Source organism: Phyllobates terribilis, unplaced genomic scaffold (assembly GCF_046119375.1).
Source record: "Phyllobates terribilis strain yellow unplaced genomic scaffold, ASM4611937v1 Scaffold_7__3_contigs__length_470593459, whole genome shotgun sequence".
Classification (NCBI taxonomy): Eukaryota; Metazoa; Chordata; class Amphibia; order Anura; family Dendrobatidae; genus Phyllobates; species Phyllobates terribilis.
The window spans coordinates 62,034,608-62,057,297 of record NW_027362767.1 but is presented as its reverse complement, the minus strand read 5'-3'; the positions used below and the strand labels follow the sequence as shown (position 1 = coordinate 62,057,297).

General features: G+C 43.3%; 1 protein-coding gene across 4 annotated transcripts in view; it reads right to left on the bottom strand.

Annotated features, from left to right (window-relative positions):
• CEP170B (centrosomal protein 170B) overlaps positions 1–22,690 on the bottom strand; it is an 80,412-nt gene that overhangs the window by 32,358 nt on the left and 25,364 nt on the right. For 3 of the 4 annotated variants that reach the window (XM_073638648.1, XM_073638649.1, XM_073638650.1), the window contains exons 1-3: positions 9,054–9,170; positions 7,092–7,233; positions 4,829–4,942 (exon numbers count right to left, since the gene is read on the bottom strand). In XM_073638648.1, coding sequence (XP_073494749.1) covers positions 4,829–4,942; positions 7,092–7,233; positions 9,054–9,158 — 361 coding nt within the window. In that variant the 5' untranslated portion in view covers positions 9,159–9,170. Of the gene's footprint in view, positions 1–4,828; positions 4,943–7,091; positions 7,234–9,053; positions 9,171–10,188; positions 10,268–13,394; positions 13,485–21,700; positions 21,842–22,690 lie in introns of those variants that run through there. The other variant, XM_073638651.1, reaches the window with a different exon arrangement.

The following is a 22,690-nucleotide window of genomic DNA, read 5'->3' as shown; positions in this document are numbered from 1 at the left end:
GCTTTACTAAGAGTTACCTAGTGTAGCCATTACAGTATCTCAGTGAGGGTACAGACTTGATGGTTGCACACAGTATTGAGGCACAGAGCTTGGAGGTTACACATCAGCAACAGGAACAATCCCGTACCACAATTCAGGATAACTCACAGTAGGTGGTGGTATGACTTCGTAGGCTAACTCATCACTGTTTCTCGTAATCCAGGGCATCTTGTCTAATCCTTGGCCGTGATACGGGCAAAAATCCGAAATTTGTTTTCAATATACAGTACAGACCAAAAGTTTGGACACACCTTCTCATTTAAAGATTTTTCTGTATTTTCATCACTATAAAAATTGTACATTCACACTGAAGGCATCAAAACTATGAATTAACCCATGTGGAATTATATACTTAACAAAAAAGTGTGAAACAACTGAAAATATGTCTTATATTCGAGGTTCTTCAAAGTAGCCACCTTTTGCTTTGATGACTGCTTTGCACACTCTTGGCATTCTCTTGATGAGCTTCAAGAGGTAGTCACCGGAAATGGTTTTCACTTCACAGGTGTGCCCTGTCAGGTTTAACAAGTGGGATTTCTTGCCTTATTAATGGGGTTGGGACCATCAGTTGTGTTGTGCAGAAGTCTGGTGGATACACAGCTGATAGTCCTACTGAATAGACTGCTAGAATTTGGATTATGGCAAGAAAAAAGCAGCTAAGTAAAGAAAAACGAGTGGCCATCATTACTTGAAGAAATGAAGGTCAGTCAGTGCGAAAAATTGGGCAAACTTTGAAAGTGTCCCCAAGTGCAGTTGCAAAAACCATCAAGCGCTACAAAGAAACTGGCTCACATGATGACCGCCCCAGGAAAGGAAGACCAAGAGTCACCTCTGCTTCAGAGGATAAGTTTATCCGAGTCACCAGCCTCAGAAATCACAGGTAAACAGCAGCTCAGATTAGAGACCAGGTCAATGCCACACAGAGTTCTAGCAGCAGACACATCTCTACAGCAACTGTTAAGAGGAGACTTTGTGCAGCAGGTCTTCATGGTAAAATAGCTGCTAGGAAACCACTGCTAAGGACAGGCAACAAGCAGAAAAGACTTTGGGCTAAAGAACACAAGGAATGGACATTAGACCAGTGGAAATCTGTGCTTTGGTCTGATGAGTCCAAATTTGAGATCTTTGGTTCCAACCACCGTGTCTTCGTGCGAAGCAGAAAAAGTGAACGGATGGACTCTACATGCCTGGTTCCCACCGTGAAGCATGGAGGAGGAGGTGTGATGGTGTGGGGGTGCTTTGCTGGTGACACTGTTGGGGATTTATTCAAAATTGAAGGCATACTGAACCAGCATGGCTTCCACAGCATCTTGCAGCGGCATGCTATGCCATCCGGTTTGCGTTTACTTGGACCATCATTTATTTTTCAACAGGACAATGACCCCAAACACACCTCCAGGCTGTGTAAGGGCTATTTGACCAAGAGGAAGAGTGATGGGGTGCTATGTAATAGTGGGGAAGGACGTAGCCTTCCCTAGGCACTGAAGTAATTAAGGAAAGTGTTCCCTTAATTAATACCCTCTGAACTGCGGTAGGCCAAGCTAAGGGGTTAGCTCTGGCATAGTTCCTTGTGGGCTGCAGTACCTGTAATCAGCCACAAGATGCCACTGTCCTGGGTGCAGATGTCAGGTTGAGTCTGCTAGCAGTGTTATAGACAGTGATGGGTTAAAGTTCTGTGATGACAGCTCACAGAGGGTGGGCACATTAGCAAAAAGCCTCTGTTTTAGTGTCCAGAGGGCAGTTAGAGATAGGACAGTGACCATTACAGGCAGCCTGAATATATGTGGCTGCTAGGGTAGACGGGAGCTCCATACCCTCAGACAGTGGGATCAATAGTGCAAAATTCTCCCTACGCAAGAGCAAGAGTCCTGTTAGCCGGCCGGAGAAGCTCATCAGAGTTAGTGAGAACCCGGGGCACTTCTAGTCTGCAGGAAGCAGAAGAAGACAAATAGGACTCCAGGCTAAGACGTGGGGGAGAGATATTGGATCTAGAAGAGTCTCTCTTGGGCTAGAGATTAAAGCCGCAGAGATGCTTCACTTAAAGAGGGAACCAGGGCTGAGGGAGTTACCAGCGCCTGTGAGAGAGATGATAACCTGTCGGGCCTTATCCATTATATCTGCCTGTAAATATTGTACATATTCCTCTTCCCCAAGTAAAGTCCAAGTTCTGGTTAAGAACCTCGTGTCCTCTGAATTTATTGCTGCCCTGGTCCCAGAAGAGAAATGCCTGGAGACAGCCGCGATCGGATGGCTTGAAGTAAGTGAAGAGCACCACATACACAGCCACACTTCAGAGGGAGGACACGTATTGTCTGTAGGGTGCCAGAGCGAGAGGGGGCTACAGCTCGCCCACGACTACCTCGCTGGGGCACCTTACATTGCTACGCCAGATGACCAGGCCTCCACAGTCACCAGACCTGAACCCAATCGAGATGGTTTGGGGTGAGCTGGACCGCAGAGTGAAGGCAAAAGGGCCAACAAGTGCTAAGCATCTCCGGGAACTCCTTCAAGATTGTTGGAAGACCATTTCCGGTGGCTACCTCTTGAAGCTCATCAAGAGAATGCCAAGAGTGTGCAAAGCAGTCATCAAAGCAAAAGGTGGCTACTTTGAAGAACCTAGAATATAAGACATATTTTCAGTTGTTTCACACTTTTTTGTTAAGTATATAATTCCACATGGGTTAATTCATAGTTTTGATGCCTTCAGCGTGAATGTCCAATTTTCATAGTCATGAAAATACAGAAAAATCTTTAAATGAGAAGGTGTGTCCAATCTTTTGGTCTGTACTGTACATCAGCAGAATAATAGTGCACAGCAGGTACATAGCTTCAGCTGTACAACCTTGATGGAGCTCAGGGAAACTACTTCTCTTAGCTGGCCCAACTCCAACCATGGATCCTCCTCACTGGTCTAATTAAGGACGGTTATGCCAATGACTGACTAAGAGATGAGCTAAACCACCTCTATCCATACTTTTTGCACCCAGCTAGAAAGGTACATGTGCGGCATAATGCTTAGTTTCTGAACCTGTGACCTCTGTCCAGGTAGCCCTTGCTTAATGGCTTCTTAGAGGCACAGTATACAACATCGTTTCTGACATTTGCAAGAAAACATATTACATATGAAGTGCAATAATAACATGGCGTTAAAGAGCACATATAACTCGTATAAGGAAACAGGACAAAGTAGAATAAGATAGCAAAGGCCACCAGTGACCTCATTGGTGGTCTACAGTAAAATTCCAGTATACATTTTGTAGGAGAGTGGTCCTCATTCATGCACCCCTGCTCCCTTCCCCCGTACAAACACAGGTACAGGGGCAGTTGCCTTTGGTCTCAAAATTCTAAGGGGAGCAAAATTTAAAAAAAAAAAGGAAAAGCAGCGGCACTGATAACACTGAAGACTTCGGGCTGGGAGCCCTGAATCTATAAGTGGACGGCATCACTTTAAACTGGGTCTGCATCAACATGACCCTGATACTGTTACACCCAGTGGTGGAGCAGGGAGATATAGGCTCAGTTTTCCACCTCTCGCCATCCTATAGGAATACAAGATGTCAGCATCCCAGCGAAGGTGACACAATGACGTTACTGCATTGCACCTCCTGTGACCGCTCATTCTATATGTGGAGGTCTCGGGTCACTCAGATTAGGCAACTGTAAACTTTATTTTATGGGAGGGGTTGCAAAAAGGTGGTATTGTTACTCTTAGAAAGGGCTCTTGGGAGCATCATTACTTCTTATTTGGACTCTAAGAAAACAATAGAACCTTCTAAAGCAAGGATGTCAAACTCAAACACACAGAGGGCCAAAATAAAAAACTTGGACAATGTCGAGGGCCAATCGGTATACAGAATAATGGGCCCCACATAGCCCTCCATACAGAATAATGGGCCCCACATAGCCCTCCATACAGAATAATGGGCCCCACATAGCCCTCCATACAGAATAATGGGCCCCACATAGCCCTCCATACAGAATAATGGGCCCCACATAGCCCTCCATACAGAATAATGGGCCCCACATAGCCCTCCATACAGAATAATGGGCCCCACATAGCCCTCCATACAGAATAATGGGCCCCACATAGCCCTCCATACAGAATAATGGGCCCCACATAGCCCTCCATACAGAATAATGGGCCCCACATAGCCCTCCATACAGAATAATGGGCCCCACATAGCCCTCCATACAGAATAATGGGCCCCACATAGCCCTCCATACAGAATAATGGGCCCCACATAGCCCTCCATACAGAATAATGGGCCCCACATAGCCCTCCATACAGAATAATGGGCCCCACATAGCCCTCCATACAGAATAATGGGCCCCACATAGCCCTCCATACAGAATAATGGGCCCCACATAGCCCTCCATACAGAATAATGGGCCCCACATAGTCCTCCATACAGAATAATGGGCCCCACATAGCCCTCCATACAGAATAATGGGCCCCACATAGTCCTCCATACAGAATAATGGGCCCCACATAGTCCTCCATACAGAATAATGGGCCCCACATAGTCCTCCATACAGAATAATGGGCCCCACATTGGAGTGGTGGTTCTGGTGTCGCGGGCAAAATATAATCACCCTACTGGCCAGATTTGGCCCACGGGCCAAAGTTTGTATGTTCTAAAGGGAGCACTCAGGAGACATTTTTTTGTTTTAAGACTTCACTCAAGGGGCATTATTACTCAATCTATAATTGGGTTAGGGGGCACAATACTTGCCTTGCCCCAGGCACTGGCAACTCATGCTATGCCACTGTTATAAAACACTTGCTTACCAGAATAGGGATCTTCTGGCCTCCGACCTTCATGTTGCTCATGCATATCATTATCCTCATCATCTCCCCACCAAGATGGCTGACCATAAAGAGGTGTGCGATAGATAGAAGGTTCTAGGGAAATAAAGTCAGCAGGTTATGTAATATGGTTGGATTATTCTGGATGTCTGTCACCTGCATACACATACATTATAAAGACTCATATGGACACATCTAATAGTCTAGACCACCATACAGGAGGTAGGGGTTGACTTTGGTCCACCTTAAAAAGCATTTTAGTGTAATCTCAGATGCTATACAGCCCATATCTCCTGATTATGGCTGCTTACCATTCAATGATAGAAAAATTAAAGTCTGTGCCAAAGGACATTTTTTGTGTATGTATCCCCAACAATGGCCATACCCCAAAAATCTAAAGACAATCCATTACAAAGTTGCCAACAGTCCCAAACTTACAGGACTGTCCAGAATTTGCAGAAACAATCCTGGCAAGTTTAGGCATATCCCATTCCAAAAAAGGGATGTATTTTTTTTTTAATACCCACCAAAAAATAGGTGTTCTAGCTCAGGATGGAAAATACTGGTGGAGTCATTAAACACTCTTCTTGAATTGGCCAAGACGACTTTAAGTGAGCCATTAGTCCCAAACTAAATAGCGTCCCAAATTGCAGTGCACATGCCAGGCTATGCCAAAATGTGACACAGTGGTATCACCTTGTAGATATTCCAAATAGATGTTATCCAATTTTTCAAACAGGTTTTAAAGCATTAGAAAAACATGGCGGCCTCCTTCCAAAAACAGCGCCACACCTAGCCATAGGTTGTGTGCGGTACTGCAGCTCAGCTTCATTTACTTCAAGCTGAACTGCAATGGCAGTGAAAACTTAACCTCCTTTACCTTCCATTGTAGTCAAACTCCGTGCCCAAACGACGACAAGGTCACCAGGTCAAAAATGGGCTTTTTTTGCTCTTATTTTATTTCTGCTGATCCCCTTTGTTTTTAGCATTCACCATACGGTTCCTGATATACAGGACTTTTTATTTATGGACTTTACAAGGTGGCGTGGCTCACAGGTTCCTCTGGGGCGTGTCTTTATGGTGATTTGCATTATTATCCTTGGAGCCACGCCTACTTGTCAAAAACAATAAAAATTAGCTCTAAATAATAATGCCCATATCTCTGGAACCGTATGGCGGATTTACTTAGAACAAAAATCGGAATACTCAGGGGATCGGCAGGAATAAAGCTGGATCCAAACCTGGCCACCTTTGACCTGGTGACAGGTCCTCTTTAAGTGGGTTGGAGGTGGGAACAATAAAGTTCTATATAGAAATATGACTACATAGATGTGACCTGTTCTAATAATTGTCTTCATAGATGTAGGACATATCCATAGGGGTCTATATCTACGATCCCATTCATTTGGCAGAGACACATAACCACTACAACTCCTTACCCCTCCCTCCAATGCATTGGAGGATTTTAATTTTAGAGTATATGGAAATATTAAAGCATATTTAGTTTTTTTATGGACGTTCCCCGTAATATTTTTAGCGAACATATCTGCAATTACCAAAAAGAGGCAATATCAGGACATAATAATCTGGTCCCCTAAACTGAGAATTAGTGCGGGGACTTTCGGGATCAGATGATTTTGTATCGGGCATTAATATGATCACTGGGGCCAGGTTCCTTCTCTGCTGGTTTTTATAGTCCTCATTAGCTCTATGGTCTTCTGTTTGGATCCCTTGATCTAGAGAAGCTTATTACAGAGGACCCCTTTATGTCTGCATTTTTGGGTATGCTTGACCCATCTAAGGGAGCATTTAGGTTTGAGGACCGCAGCCCTTAAATAACCATAGAAGATGTTCACAAGTCATTTAAATAGCCTGTTTACACAGGTCGACCGCACTTCCAAGCGCACAGAACGATTGTTAAAAAGATCGTTCTGTGCACAGAGGTTCTCATTGTTCTCGGCAGCACATGTACTATTTATACAGAAAGATATGCTGCTAAGAATGATGATTTGTAAAGCAAGTCAAAAGATCATTTCACCCAATGAACGCGCCTGTTTACACTGTACCATTACCGGAACGTGAGTGTTCCTAGGAGCGCTCATTCCCGATTGTCGGCGAGTGTAAATGCAGTCTTAGTGCAGATTGTGGTGATATTGTCTGTGTATATGGTATATGATAGGAGATAGACATTAGGTGCTCAAACCATCGGAAATGGCAGACACGTAAGTAAAGACATAAGACGTACCACTAGGCGGCGCTTTCTTGTCAGCCTTTTCCTGCTTCCCTGAAGTTGAATCCACTTGGTGTGGTTGTTCCTTGACATGCTCTGGTCTTGATGATACTGCCGTCTTTAAACTCATCTGAAGTTGGCTGGTGTATTTTTCGTGCTGGAGATAAAGATAACATAAAGCGGAATGCCTTTTTAATCATTTCTAAAACTGCATTTGCCACAATTGTAGTTTGGCTTTTGGATATTAGAATTACATAACAAGTTTAAAGAGGTTTTCCAGGGCTTAAAGCGGATATGTCAACATATTACAATACAGAATACAATACTACAATGCAGGTTGCTTTAAAAAAAAAAGGGGGGGGGAGGGGGTGAGTAAGATTTGATGGGGTTGTTGTACTTACCATGAAAATCTATGTTCGATTGGCTGCAAAATACTTTGTGAAGGTTTTCCCAACTAACACCACGTACGGACTCATAAAATGCTCACTTTAATGTTAGCTTTATACACAGATTCGGACATGGATTTTCAAAGTAAGTACACCAATCTCACCAGCTCTAGGATCCATTTAATAAGGTGTGTAGTTTGTATTATCAAATCTAAAGACAGATTTGCTTTAAATATTAATGGGAAAATACTTAGGAGGTGAACCAGGACAAGAGACCACCACTGATCGGCAGAAAGAAAAATCTGCAGTGCTCCAATCAGCACTGCAACCCCTTTATTGATAAGAGGACTTTGGTTGGTCGGTCTGCATTGCAGCTCAGTCCTATTGCTGATCAGTCGGGGTCCCGCGGGTCAGATTTCCACTGCTAAAAAAAATTGATGGTTTATTCTGAGGATATCATTAGCACTTAAGTTCAGGAACATCTAGAAATTGGTGGAATTTGGGAGTAGTGACCACCAATGACCAAAAAGAGGGGCTTTTACATTTGCTGCTGGGCCTAAAACTGAAGTTAACACACTACATGTAGTAACTGCAATGAACGACATTAACTATGCAGTATAATGAGTTTCTCTTTTTGAAGGACCATTTCACATATTATAAAAGCTTATCAAGTATGTTGTCCATTATTGAGGTACCCTATAGATGTTCACACAATAAAGGGGCTGTATAGGATTAGATTAGGATTAGTGCCCCATCTGTCTGCAGGTTGTTTGTGGTATTGCATCTCAGCTCTATTCACTTCAAAGGAACCGAGCTTCAATACCAGACACGATCCATGGATGGAAGTGAGGTTGTGTTTGCAATTAAGCAGTCATGTTTTTCTAATCCTATACATCCCCGTACCATAAAGCAAACCTACTGGCATCATGAAAAATTATGGGATAATAGGAGTTTACAAATCAGTAGCAAACAGAAAAGCTACTGGGTTAGACCAGACCACCATAAGAACCATGGTATCTTGTAATATGACTATGGAGGATGGGCCCTCAAAAATGTTTCTTCTCGGATACAGTCTGTGAGATGTTGGGTGAAGTTGACCAAGAACAGGTCTTTCCCAATGATCATGAGTTCTTCACCCAAACTAAAGGACCATCATACACATTAAACTAAAGGCAAGTTAACCTGCTGTTAATGACAGAATCAGACAACAGTCTAATGTGTATGGCGGCCTACCGACCGACTCTCCACAGATAGAGGATGTTGGAGGAGAGGAGGATCAGCCATGATGGATTTCCAATTGCTTATTCTTTACTTCTCCAGGAGATAAGCCACCACCATGAATTCCTCCCTCATAAAAAACACAGGAGAACTTGGCTGAGCTGAATGTATGGAGGATCCAGGAGGGATAGTGGTTCAACCAACGGAGATCTAATTGTTATGGAGGCCTTAACTCTATGCGTTGGTTTCAGAACTTCCCAAGATTTCCATATTTCAGCACTAGTTTTCTTATCCCAATCTAATTAGTTTCTATAATTCGTTTTCAGTCTTGGTTGGGTTCTTTCATACTAAGATTAGTTATGCAATTACCGACCTTTAATGCCTCCTCTGGGACCTTATGCTGAATCTGTTCCAACACGTACATATTAAAATGTATTGAGGTAGATAAGGAAAAGCCGTCAACATCGGGACTCATCATTAACGACGAATGGCCAACACCCGAGCTACCAACATAGAGACACAAACTCTGGAAGGAGACACTGAAGCATGGATCAATCTCCCTTTCCCTTATCGGAGCACGGTCTTCTCCTTTTCCAGCATACTCAATTGGTCACATCGTAACTTAGAGGCATTGAATTAATATCAAACCATATTCTGACTATTTAGGCATTTTCTTTCACTGTTGTAGAGTCTATACATAGATGTAAATCACTGTATATGGGATCGGTAAGAACCTGCTGTCAAACCCTGGTATCATTGCTGGTGAAAGTGCATCTGTCGTCATGTTATATCCCACAACGTCCTGCTAAACTTCTACATAAAGGAGCCATTGGCAATGTCGTAATGTCCCTCTGTATATCACAGTACCTCCCCCCCCCCAGAAGCAATGCAATATCTTAGTAAAAAAATAAGTAATTACATTTCATCTACAGCTCAGAGACGAGAAAAAGAAGTTTACGAATTCAGGGATTCACCAAATATTATTAAAAAGTTACATATTTCATCTACAGCTCCTATGCAGAACTATGTGTCTCCATGGTTACAGACTACAAACAAACCCTGTGTAGTCTGATCCTGCAGTTATACTCCCTTTCATCCATCTCTTCTTGAAAACCCACTGAAGTTATAAAAAAAAAAAATGGTGACATGACTGAAGGATCAAACTACGTAGAGTTTGTAGTCGGTTATCATGGAGACACATAGGTCTGCATGGGAGCTGTAGACAATACGCTAGTCATTGATTTATATATAGTACTAGATGCATTAGATCGATGGTCATACAGCCCCTTTTATGTAAATGTAAGTGCGTTCTGCATCTAGGACTCCTCCTAGGCTCCTGATCTTTAATGCATTCCTGCAGAAATCGGAAAAGCTCTCAGAAATTCTCCTGGCTCACGTGGCTGCGGAGTCTCTAATCTGCTTTCCTGTGACCTTGCACAAAGCGCCTGCCAACAGAAAGAACCGAGCCATAAACCCAGCTGTTAGTGCAAGAATTTACAAAAGGATATCGTAGCCAAAGCGAATGACATCGTTGAGTTTAAGGGTTATGTATTTCTGGTCCGGTATCCTCACGTCATTCACAAATGTCTGTAAAGAGAAGGGAGAAATGTCTTTATTAATGAAAAAATTGTAGCATTTAAAAACAATAAACCATCACGATGTTATCTGTCTTATCCCTACTTAAAAGGGATTTTCTGCTTTCAGAAAACCTCTGTCCTCAGGCAGTTTGTTGTAAAAGAGAAACATTGCTTTACTCCCCCTTCCCAGGTCCAGTGCGGAGTCTCCGCTGCTGCTCCAAGTGTCTGCTATTGTCTGTAGCGCTGACGTCACATCCTGGAAATTAATGATTGCTAGCTATTCCACATCCCCACCATTGAGTGTCAGCTTTCTTGTTCTGTACTGTGTAGGCAGAAAGCCGTCAATCAATATTGCCAGTGGGGTTAGAGAAAGCTCATCACTGAGAAGACTAGAAGAGCTGCAGCAGATAAAACAGGGATTTTAGCAAAACTTTAGCAAGAAGCCCAGTTAGAAACAATGCTCGTAAAATCAGCGTCTCAGGCCCAATTATAAGCTTCCCTAATGTGGTATTGTCACACACGTGGATCGTGGACCCATTGCTCCCGGGTTTACCCTAGCAGGGGAGTGGCTCAGAAGCCACCTGGTTTTCGTTAGAGATCCTGATGGTGGAGATAGGCTTGAGCTGCTGGTGACCACCAGGTACCACTCCAAGGGCAGTCCCCGTTACTGCTATAGCTGACCCCAAGGGTCAGGATAGCAGTCACTTACACAGACTCAGAGTCACTGGCACGACAAGATTCAGATACTGGTTCAGGCAGTGCAGATCCTGAAACATTTGACAGGATGGACACTGGTGCAGGTTCAGACAGTGCCACCGGAGAGGTCAGGCTCAGGTAACACGGATAACAGAAACAGGTTCAGAACGGACAGATAAAGCTACAGGTCCAGGTTCAGACTAAGCGGGTTCTACAACAGGTTCATAATGTAACAGAATAGGTTCAGGAACAGATTCAAGAATAGGTTCATGGACTTGACAACTAACTAGCAGGGACAAACAGAAACGAAGACTAAAGTGGGTATTGTAGAGGTACCTATCTAAATGGGAGTGTACCTTAAATACCTAATGCCTCCCAGCTATTGGCTGGTAGCATTTCCAAAGTGCGCACGGTGCCTCTTTAAGAATCGGGGAGCACGCGCACTAGGTGCGCCACTGGGAGACCTGTGAGACATGCGCAGGTCCAGGGAACCAGGAAGCAGTGCAGGGAATGGAGACACCACCGAGCCGCTGGGGCAGTAAGTATGTCGGCATCCCTGCAGGAAAGAGGGAGTGGGAACATGCAGGGATGCTGGCATTAGCATTACTGGTATAAACCTGGTGACAAATTCACTTTACCGTCTTCCTGACAACCACTGTACATGTACAGAGCAAGATGGGTACGGGAGCTCAAGAGCAGAGTCCACACCACACCCAGCAGATGCTAGCTGTATTACACAGACAGTATCTGCTTCTAACCCTTTAAATTCCGCTGGCAATCTCTGACTGCGGCATTTAAGGTGTGATGCGATTGGGGAATGCCAACTCTAGTGAAGGCAAGCCACAGGCTGGGCGTCACAGGAGACGGTGATTTGCACTATATATATATTGCAATCCACTGTGTAAGAGAAAAAGGTTATGCTTCTTGGAAGAAGGGAAAAAAAAAATAAACTAAATTATAAAATAAAAACTTGGCTGCTGATGGAAAGGGGTTAAAAACATGGGTACCAATCGCTGCAGCACTACTGAATATGACTGTCCGCACCTCGCGCAGCTGTTTGGAGTGCTTTAATAAGCCCGGCCAGACATTAATACCACGGCAGAGACTTTTCTATTACAAGATGCAGATTAAGGCGGCTATATTTATTCACAACGTTGCAGATCTGTACATTTATATATCTCAAAGCCGGGATATTATTTATCAGGGACTGTTTTCTGCTACGACAAAATGACTTTACTTAAAATTCTACACATGTAATTTTGTTTGTACTGTTAGAGCGAACCTGTTACTGGTTCATGCTGCTCGAACCGCAGACAGAATGAATCAGAACCTGATCCGGGCGGGGACTATAGGGAGAGATCAGACTAGTCCGGTGCGGTCCCCGTCCGGCTTCTCCCTCCCTGCTCCAGTTGATAAAGAGATATCTGTCAATCGACAAGAGCGGTGTGAGGAAAACCCGGCCGGTGGCAGCACACCGGACTAGTCAGGTCACTCATTATAGTTTGAAAAGCTAGCGGGGAACTACAGGCAGAAACCTGATTAATTCAATGCCAACCCCAGATGGCTTTTCTCTGCACCACTCCAGTTCATTGACTACTGACTGGTTCCCTTTAAAATTTAACCATTTTGCTATTTAAAGAAAACACTCGGTTCAAATTTTTATTTTTTTTTTGAAACAGCGCCACATCCACACAAAGGTTGTGTGTGGTATTGCAAATTTGCCTCATTTACTTCACTGGAGCCGAGCTGTAATAACAGACAATTTTTATGTAACCTCGTACACAAATTTTGACCCAATCAATCATTGAAGAAAAGTCTACCACTGATTGTTTTAATCCAAAAAGGTTTTTTTAGGGATATTAAACCTTAAAGGAATAACAATAAGACCAGAAAATAAGGGGTAGCTACAGCAGGATTTATAGGGGATGGGATATGAGGACTTTAAAAAAATAAATTAAAATAAAATACAAAATTTGAAATATTATATAAAAAAATGGTTTCGTATGATACTTAGGATACATAGAATCTGGTGAAAAGTTTACTCAAAAGAGATGTTCCCATCTCTAAGATCCTATCCCAATATTTAGTAGGTGTAGTAATAATAATAATAATATTGGCAAATACCTCCAATTAGAAATGTAGTATAGTTTTTCTGATTCGCTATGTCTCTTTCCTCATGTGCAGACATTGCAGGACCTTAGGTATCCATGGTTACGACTACTGATATAGTGACAGTTAGCTAGTTGCTAGTGGTCGTACAATGCCTGCATATGAGGAAAGAGACCTAGCTAATCAGAAGAACTATACCACATTTCTAATTGGAGGTATTTGCTAATATTATTATTACACCTACTACATATTGGGATAGGATCATGCAGATGGGAATACCCCTTTAAGTGTTGAAAATAAGTTTGTAATTTGGCATGTAATGACAAATTTACCCCATTCAGGCTCCCGAGGTCCTTCACGCGATGCTCGTCTTTTTCGCTGTCATAGTTGATGACGGCGTGCTGTTTATCCACACTGCGGGACTAAGAAGACACAGATCGGAAATTAATTCTCCGCAGAAAATGAACATTCATCAAATTTATGAAATTAACCAGAAATTAATTCAGAAATTAACCTCTAACCCTATTATTCCCAGTTCTTAACCCACAGACTGCAGACCCAACCGGGTGTAAAAAGACAAGTCCACTTTTGTGCACTTTACAACCCCCAAAATTGTCGAAATTCATGATAAGTTTTCCCCATTGTTTAATTTGTTCCTTTTTTTTGGACACTTTTTTCTGACAGATTTCAATTATTTTTAATGTGTTTGCGTCCGGGTCGTCAATTTTCTTTCCTGTCGGGAAATGTGGCGTTTGTTTGGCGGCAGCAATCCAGACTTCTCATTAATAACTTTTGAAAAGTTGAGAACTTTTAGCACAAACTACTGGTTACTACAGGCGTAACGTGGCAAAGAAAAAAAAATTACATCATTCTACCTGAATATAAAAGAAATCAAAACGGAGGTTTCTTGATGCACAAAATTCATTATGCATTTTGCACCAAAACGATAAATTATGCACATATATTAGAAAAAAAAATGCCACAAAAGAATAAATAAATGATGAATTTCCCCAATGGCTTTTTTCATGCTCAACCAAGAGAAGAATCTATCAAGGAGCCGACCAAAGTGAAAAGGAAGGATTGAGCTACCATTATAAGAAAAGTTTTCCAAAGAAACAGCGCCACCCTGGTTCATAGGCTGGCACTGGTATTGCAGTAGCAAGTATAGCACAGCATAATAAGCGCAATGTTCTATACTGCATTACTAGTTCAATCAAATACAAGACATAACTGTATCGTTAACCAGGTAACTCTAATCCGTGGTATCATTTATTATGTCACACACAGAGCACTGATTCTTAGACCTCTTTCAGAAATCCGTTTGTTTTTTTCCACGTATGAGAAAAAACTACCAATTTTTTTGCTGTCCGAGTCTCATCAGATTTTCTCGTATGTGAAAAAAAACAAAAAACAAAAAAACTATTCTTTTCCTATCTAGCAGTCCGTGAAAAATCAGACCACACTCAGATGGCATCAGAGAGCTGCCCAATTTTTCCATGGACCCGTAGACTTGCATTGCCGATTTTGATCCGACTTTCAAACATGTATCCGTGATTTTGCACTGACTGCTACGTCCACGAAAAGTCATGGACATATAAACAGCCCCATTCACCATTATAGATACGAGGGCTGTACGAGAAAAGCAGACGTCTGAATGAGCCCTTAAGAGGAAGTCTTGATCCCCTGCTGCTCAGAAACTTAGACATTAGCTTTAGATGCGCAATTTAAAATCTTGTACTTGAGGATGATCTAAGTTAAAGAGGACCTGTGCCCATGTAAAAATGTTAGAGGTTAAATATTCATTCACAATATACAGCTAATAGCGTAGTTTGCATATAGTCATCTATCAGACACCCTGACTGGCAGTCATAACGAAGTGGTGTGGAGCTAAAGGCAAAGTAGGCACTGCTTACCCCGAGGTAACAAAGGCTGTGGAGTCAGGGAAAAATGGATGCTTCCCGACGCGCGTTTCACATAGAATGTTCTTTTCTTTCTCAAGGGTAGTTGAGAAAGCAAAGAACCCCTTGAGAAAGCAAAGAACGCGCGTCGGGAAGCAGGGAGCATCCATTTTTTCCTGACTCACGGCCTCCCAGTTACATTGGTGTAAGCAGTGCCTACTTTGCCTTTAGCTCCACACCACTTGGTTATGACTGCCAGTCAGGGGGTCTGAGAGATGACTATATGCAAACAGCAGTATTAGCTTGTCATCTTCATCACCCTTTGTGCTTGGCTGTTTGGTTCCCTTTATGTACCAACTCTGCATATGTGGGATTCTGGGCTGTGCCCTTCGAGGCCTGATCAAGATTCGGGTTGTTCCTTTTACACACACATTTTAATTTTCCTATGTATTGTCCTTTATGTGTTACCTATTGTCCTTTATGTGTTAACTATTGGATTTAATAAAGATTTGTCATATTTTTATACCTCAAAAACTCCTTGTTTTTCTCATGATTTATATAATCTTTGGAGTGGTATTTTTAGTGGTGGTTTACCCCCGCTCTATACTGTTGGGGTACTTAACACCATTATGTTTCTGGGGGTCCAGTTTTTAAAGTTTTAGATGACGTAGGGGAACACCCCATCGAAAGAGGGATCTGTCACCAAAATTTACAATGCGAACGGCATACATTATTAAAATAGATCCTAGACCTTATGTGGCTGATGTATTTACTTTGAAAAACTTGTGCAGGAATGGCTATATAATTCTGGAATGAAAAGGAGTATTAGCTGGACTCTTTTTAATTTTAGGAGGGGAAACTTTCAAAAAGGAATATACAACCGGGTGTTGCGACATATGAATTGATCAATTTGTGCCAAAGTCCCTTAATTAATATCTCGGTAATCTATATGGCAGTAATGCAGTTTACATTTCATATAATCAAAGTTTGAATACATCTTGGCGCACACAGCGCGCTGCTTCCCTCTATGGTATATATTTGGCCAATTAGATATAAATTTTCTAAATAAGTACACCAGCCTCATCAGATCCATATGCAGCTTGCATTGTGAAAACTGGTAAAAAGAAGATTTTTTTTTTTTTCGGAAAGTTTCATGAAGGAAGAGTTTATAACATATAAAACAATCAAGTTATATCTCATAAGATTTATTATTCTATAGGCAAAAGACATGAGAAAAGCTGAAAGGTCCTGCTTAAATGGTCTTTCTGGGAATAGATGGTAATGGAGGGTAATGGTGCCCCCTTCTATGGCTCTGGCCAGGGCCGGCGTCAGCACCCGGCGCACCCGGGCAAATGCCGGGGCCCTGAGCAGGCAGAGGGGCCCACTGGCGGTCGCGCACCCCGCTGGGCTATGGGCGGAGGAGAGCGGTGTCAGCGCCCGCCTTTCTCCGCCGCTTGCTCAGGGCCCCGGCAGCAGGATACTTACCTCTCCCCGTGCCTCCGCAGATCCGCTGTCTTCCTGCTCTGCGCTTCCTGTGACGTCTCAGGTCAGAGGGCGCGGTGACGTCTTTACACCGCGCCCTCCCCTAAGCCGTCACAGGGAGCGCAGAGCGGGAAGACGCCGACAACGCTGGAGTTCGGACCCGAGCAGCGGGCAGCAGGTGAGCAGAAGGGAGGTGAGTATTTGATTTTTTTTTTTTAATGTATGGAGGCATGGGGCAGTAGAGAAGGGGGGACAGCCTGCATGGGGCATTATAAAGAGGGGGGGGGCATCCTGCATGGGGCATTATAAAGAGGGGGGGGCATCCTGCATGGGGCATTATAAGGTGGGGAACAGCCTGCATGGGGCATTATAAAGAGGGGGGGGACATCCTGCATGGGGCATTATAAGGTGGGGAACAGCCTGCATGGGGCATTATAAAGAGAGGGGGGGAGATCCTGCATGGGGCATTATAAAGAGGGGGGGGGGGGGGGGACATCCTGCATGGGGCATTATAAGGTGGGGAACAGCCTGCATGGGGCATTATAAAGAGAGGGGGGGACATCCTGCATGGGGCATTATAAAGAGGGGGGGGCATCCTGCATGGGGCATTATAAAGAGAGGGGGGGACATCCTGCATGGGGCATTATGTGGGGGGTAACAGCCTGCATGGAGCATTAAAAGGGGGGGGGGCTGTATGGGGCATTATGTGGGGGGTAACAGCCTGCATGGAGCATTATAAGGGGGGGGGACAGCCTGTATGGGGCATTATGTGGGGGGTAACAGCCTGCATGCAGCGTTATAAGGGGACCGGTATCCTGTATGGAGCGTTATAAGGGGACCAGTATCCTGTATGGAGTTTTATAAGGGGACCAGTATCCTGTATGGAGCGTTATATGGGGGCCAGTATCCTGTATGGAGCTTTATAAGGGGACCAGTATCCTGTATGGAGCGTTATATGGGGGGCAGTATTCTGTATGGAGCCTTATATGGGGGGCAGTATTCCGTATGGAGCCTTATATGGAGGCCAGTATTCCATATGGAGCCTTATATGGGGGCCAGTATTCCGTATGGGGCCTTATATGGGGGCCAGTATTCCGTATGGGGCCTTATATGGGGGCCAGTATTCCGTATGGAGCCTTATATGGGGGCCAGTATTCCGCATGGGGCCTTATATGGGGGCCAGTATACCGTATGGGGCCTTATATGGGGGCCAGTATTCCTTATGGGGCCTTATATGGGGGCCAGTATTCCTTATGGGGCCTTATATGGGGGCCAGTATTCCGTATGGGGCCTTATATGGGGGCCAGTATTCCGTATGGGGCCTTATATGGGGGCCAGTATTCCGTATGGAGCCTTATATGGGGGCCAGTATTCCGTATGGAGCCTTATATGGGGGCCAGTATTTCGTATGGAGCCTTATATGGGGGCCAGTATTCCGTATGGAGCCTTATATGGGGGCCAGTATTCCGTATGGAGCCTTATATGGGGGCCAGTATTCCGTATGGAGCCTTATATGGGGGCCAGTATTCTGTATGGAGCGATTCACCGGTTTCTGAGCTATTGTGGAATTTACAATAGATATCACTCATGTAATGTAAGAAGGGAAATCTTTGCATTGCACTATATATATATATATATTTCTCTGCGGTATCTCTGCATCATGAATCGTGGTATGTGTTAAAGGGGCCACTGAGAATCTTTCGCCCGGGGCCCAGAAAAACCTGGAGCCGGCCCTGGCTCTGGCTATATCTGCTTACTGACTGATCAGACAGGTCATTCAGTGGTTAATCGTTATGTACTCTTGGCTGCACATTCTTGTTTATCCAGACTCTTACTGATGACATCACCGGCCTTGTGAGGGCAATGATGCAAATAAGAACCTGGCGGCTGTAAGGTCCTGGAACGTATACAAAGGGCAGGGTACAATGGCAGCGGTGAGGTCATTTATTCTGTGGATTACTACAATAATTGCTATGCCTCCAAGGGGAACAGCAAGCTGGTACAATAGCTGAAAACCTTCCATATTATCTTCACTCAGCCTTATACTATTATTAACATGAGCTCATTTACAAGGAGCAGTGAAAGATAAGGCACTTTACTATTTACACAGTCACAATAAGGTCCACAGTGATCTGTGGAGCCACTCCCACACCATAAAACGGTGCCATATAAATGGGAATAGGGCATTAAGGGGTTAAGGGTGTCCAATTGCTTGTTTTAATCCTAATCCTAATAAAAAGTCCAAATCTGCTGCTAAACTAGATTTTCACACTTTTGACATGTTTAGGCAAGTTTTGTCAAAGGTGTAAACCTTAATCCTAAAAATACAGAACAATACATTGTACACGACAGTTTTTCTTTTAGACAGTTCATAACCGCCAACAATCATGATCTTTCATGGTTCAGACCCTCGAGACGATCCAAAAAAGGATGGAGTTTAAGCGAATTATACCTAAAGGTGAACGTTCGTTCCCAGGCGAGGATTAAATATCCCAAATTTCATCTTTGAAAAGGACGCATCACTCGCCATAAATATGTAATTTTTTGTTTACCTGGTGTAAATGCCGCTGTTCTCCTGAATCCGGAGATGTTTTTCTTTTGTTCCTGCTCCTCTCCGTTCCTGAGATATGGCCTCCTCTTCCCTGCATATAAATCTCATCTTTTATCCAACAGGGTGTGGTCTTCAAGAACACGCCCACAGAAAAGAGTTGAGCACCCCACTTGGCTAACAAGACTAGATTTATATACAAAAAATAAGGGGCCATATCTCAGGAAAGGAGCAACGTAGGAACTAAAGAAAAACAACGCCGGATTCGGGAGAACAGCGGCGTTTAAACCGGGTTAAAAAAATGACATTATGGCAAGTAGGATAGTTTTGATAAATGATGCCCACAGTTAAGATTCTGACAACACAGGATTTTATGGTGTTCTTATTTTGGTTTAAAGGAGTCACAGGAGACTATTACTATAGGTGATCATCTTTTTTTTTAGCAGAGTATATGTTCTCACTATGGTTAATAAATAACCTCACTGGCCTTTGTCACAAAGGACGATTAACCTAATACATGGAAATCTGAGGCAGACACTTCCCACTACACGAGCAATCCAACTCACAATATATGCTATCACAACAAGATCGCCATGTAATCTGCCGGTTTCTATGTGACTAATAATAAACTTCTGTGACTCAGCCTCCTACATTTCCAGACCAGAGTAATGCAAGAGACACTAGCCAAACCGGATAGGTGGCTCTAACAAAAAAACGTAACACCACAATGTCATACTACTTAAAGGGGATCTCTGCTTTAGAAAACCTATTTTCAAGTACTCTACTGGCACAGTCTATGGGTCCAATGGCATGACAGGTCTCCTGACCCAAACTATAAGCCTAAAATGCTGTTAGTTCTTGTCATGAGACCCATGGCCAGCTTGGATTTACAGAAAAATTACAAGACAGTAAGGCTGCTATACAGTCATGTGAAGTAATCATTAAGAAAGCAAAGTCCTTCTTTTAAGACCTCCTGTCACAGGTGTATCAGGTTTGACAGACAGTCATTCTGGATCCAGCTGTAGAAGGTCGCTGCGCTTGACCTTGCAGACACCTTTTTGATCCTGTAATCATCCCTCCCTCTCTAGGACCCAGTGGTGATCTCCACCTTCTGCTGCTAATTAACACATCCTTGCTGGATCTTTAAATACCCTCAGTTTCTCCAGAGAATCGCTGGTGATAGAGTAAATTCGTCTGAGACTAGTCCAGCTCCACCTCAGGTCGGCTTTTCCCAGCACTGCTAGCGGCGATTGACAGGTCTCTCCTATAGCGAGAGACCCCGTTAATCATTTTTAGCAGCGCTCGGAGAAGCTAACTGTTTGCCATAGCGTTTCAGGAAAAATCAGATCCTGTGGTTTGGGCAGCACGAATCTGGTGACAGGTTCCCTTTACTTTAAGACTTTTTGAGCCCCATTGAACTGGTTAGGTGATTTGTGATGATAAATGCAACTAATTTAACCAATTTAATTCATTAGCACACACTGAATGGACATTTGCTTGACCAGGATGACAGTAATGACTAAATTATTGTTTGTACTGAGTTAATGAATGACTGAATCTACGGATAATAACTAGTCAGTGTACTTAGTCACTAACTGAGCTAATAAGTCTATGGCCTTTAATATGGCTCGTGGGATAGATTAAAAAAAAAAAAAGTCTATAGACCCCCAAGATCTGAGTGCCCCCTACTAATCTGACATATCGGTGTGGTGCCATGTTCTCCCTCCAAGCATTCCAACTGAACAGGTGGCTTGGCTGCCGTTCTTCCTTCCCATGGCTTTTTGCTTTACATCTTCTCGGAAAAGTCCATGTTAGAAGTTCAGCACTGAACACGAACTTTACAGTTCGGGTTTGCTCATCTCTATCCACAACCATCTACACCTGGAGTTAAATCCCTGAAATCGAACTTACCTTGTGATTTTGAAACACTGAAATCCTCAGGTTTGGCTTACATGGCGGTCTCCACTAAACCTCTACCTGACGTCCCATCTTCCTCACTCAATCAATATCCTGCCCAAGAGCTTATGCATCCCTCCTCTTCGTATAGTTACCCCCAACACGCAGAGAATACGGAGTAGCACAGAGTATGCTGGGACATAGAGATTGAGGTGGTTGATTTTATTGCAATTTTTCATCAACTTTTTCCTTGATCATTTTTACGACAATTCTAAGATATGTGTTCAAATAAGTACAATGCCGGCGGCGGTGCACATGCCATAACATTTCACTCAATCGCTGGCATTGTAGGTATTATAAAAAGGTACCAAAAGAATCAACATGACTCAATCCTAGCTCCACCCTATCAAATAAATAAATATCATCATCTATGAAAACAGAATAGGGGAACACAATATACAATGACTGCTGTTGTTCTAGCACAGACTTGCTTAGCCTGGAGTAAAGCTGGCCGAACACATCAGAAAGCTGCCGGCAGAACCCTCACTGGGCTAACAGCCATCACTTTCGACGTCTCCATTCCTTCGCACACTTGGATTCGAAGAGGAAGAATGTGTTTTGAATAAAAGTGTTAAAAAGTTGAACAAAAATTGAACAAAAAGCTAAGTAAAAGTTCCCGGAGTGTGAAATGAGATCCGTTATAAAACAGGAGACATGATAGTAATGTGAACAGAGTTCAATTCTGCCCAATTTTCAATATATAAATCCATTTTAGGTCAATTAAAATTATTGATAAAAAAAAATTAGCACTTACTTGAAGCATGAGCTCACAATCCTCTCGGCCAACAAAGATCATCTCTCGAGGCAGCCGGTGGCGAGTGCCTGTGCTGCTCACCAGGAACCATGATGTGACGCTCATCTTGTTTCTTGAATAAGAAGCTACCATATAAACATCCTACACAGAAATAAAAGAAACTCAAGTAAAGTACAGGATGCTAAGAAAAGCAAGATGTTGTGTGCAAGATTGGGGTACAAATGGCGGGCCAGTTATAGAAAATACACAACTATGTGCGGCTGGTAGGGAACATAGACTGACTCTTAGGCTATGTGCCCACGTTGCAGAAATGAAGCAGAAAATTTCTGCTTCATTTCCGCATGTCCTCTCCCGGAAAAACGTTTGCGGAATTTGGCAAGTGTTTTTCGCGCGTTTATGATGCGTTTGCGACATGAGGAATTGCCTTGCGTCTTTTATTGCATTGACAAGGCAATTCCGCAGCATGGGCATTGAAATTGCGGATTCTCATTGGGGACCATGGGGGACGGATTACTAAGCGTTTCACAAGCGTTTACGCTGCGGAAATTCTGCAGCATATATGCTTGTAAAACGCTACGTGGGCACATACCCTTAAGGAGACATTCTCTGTATAGCGTATTATTGGGAAATCCATGCAAATTAGCTCTTTCTGGGAAGGCAAGAGAACCATCTTGTTTGTGATTACCTCCAATAGGTGGCATTAGTGGTATAGTTCTCTTAACTGCCGAGAGTTAATTTACAAAAAATACACAATACTGATTCAGCGCTTTTTAGGCGCCATTAGTCCAGATTATTAATACCTAGGACTAGTGATGAGGGAGTATGTTCTGTTAACCCTTTCGACGAGCATGCTCTGGTGCTCGCCGAGTATCTTCAGAGTGCTCGAGTGTTATTTTTTAGTCACTCAGTGTGCATGATTTGCGACTGTTTGACAGCTTTAATACATGTGAGGAATGCCTAAGAAACAGGCATTCCTCACATGCATTAAAG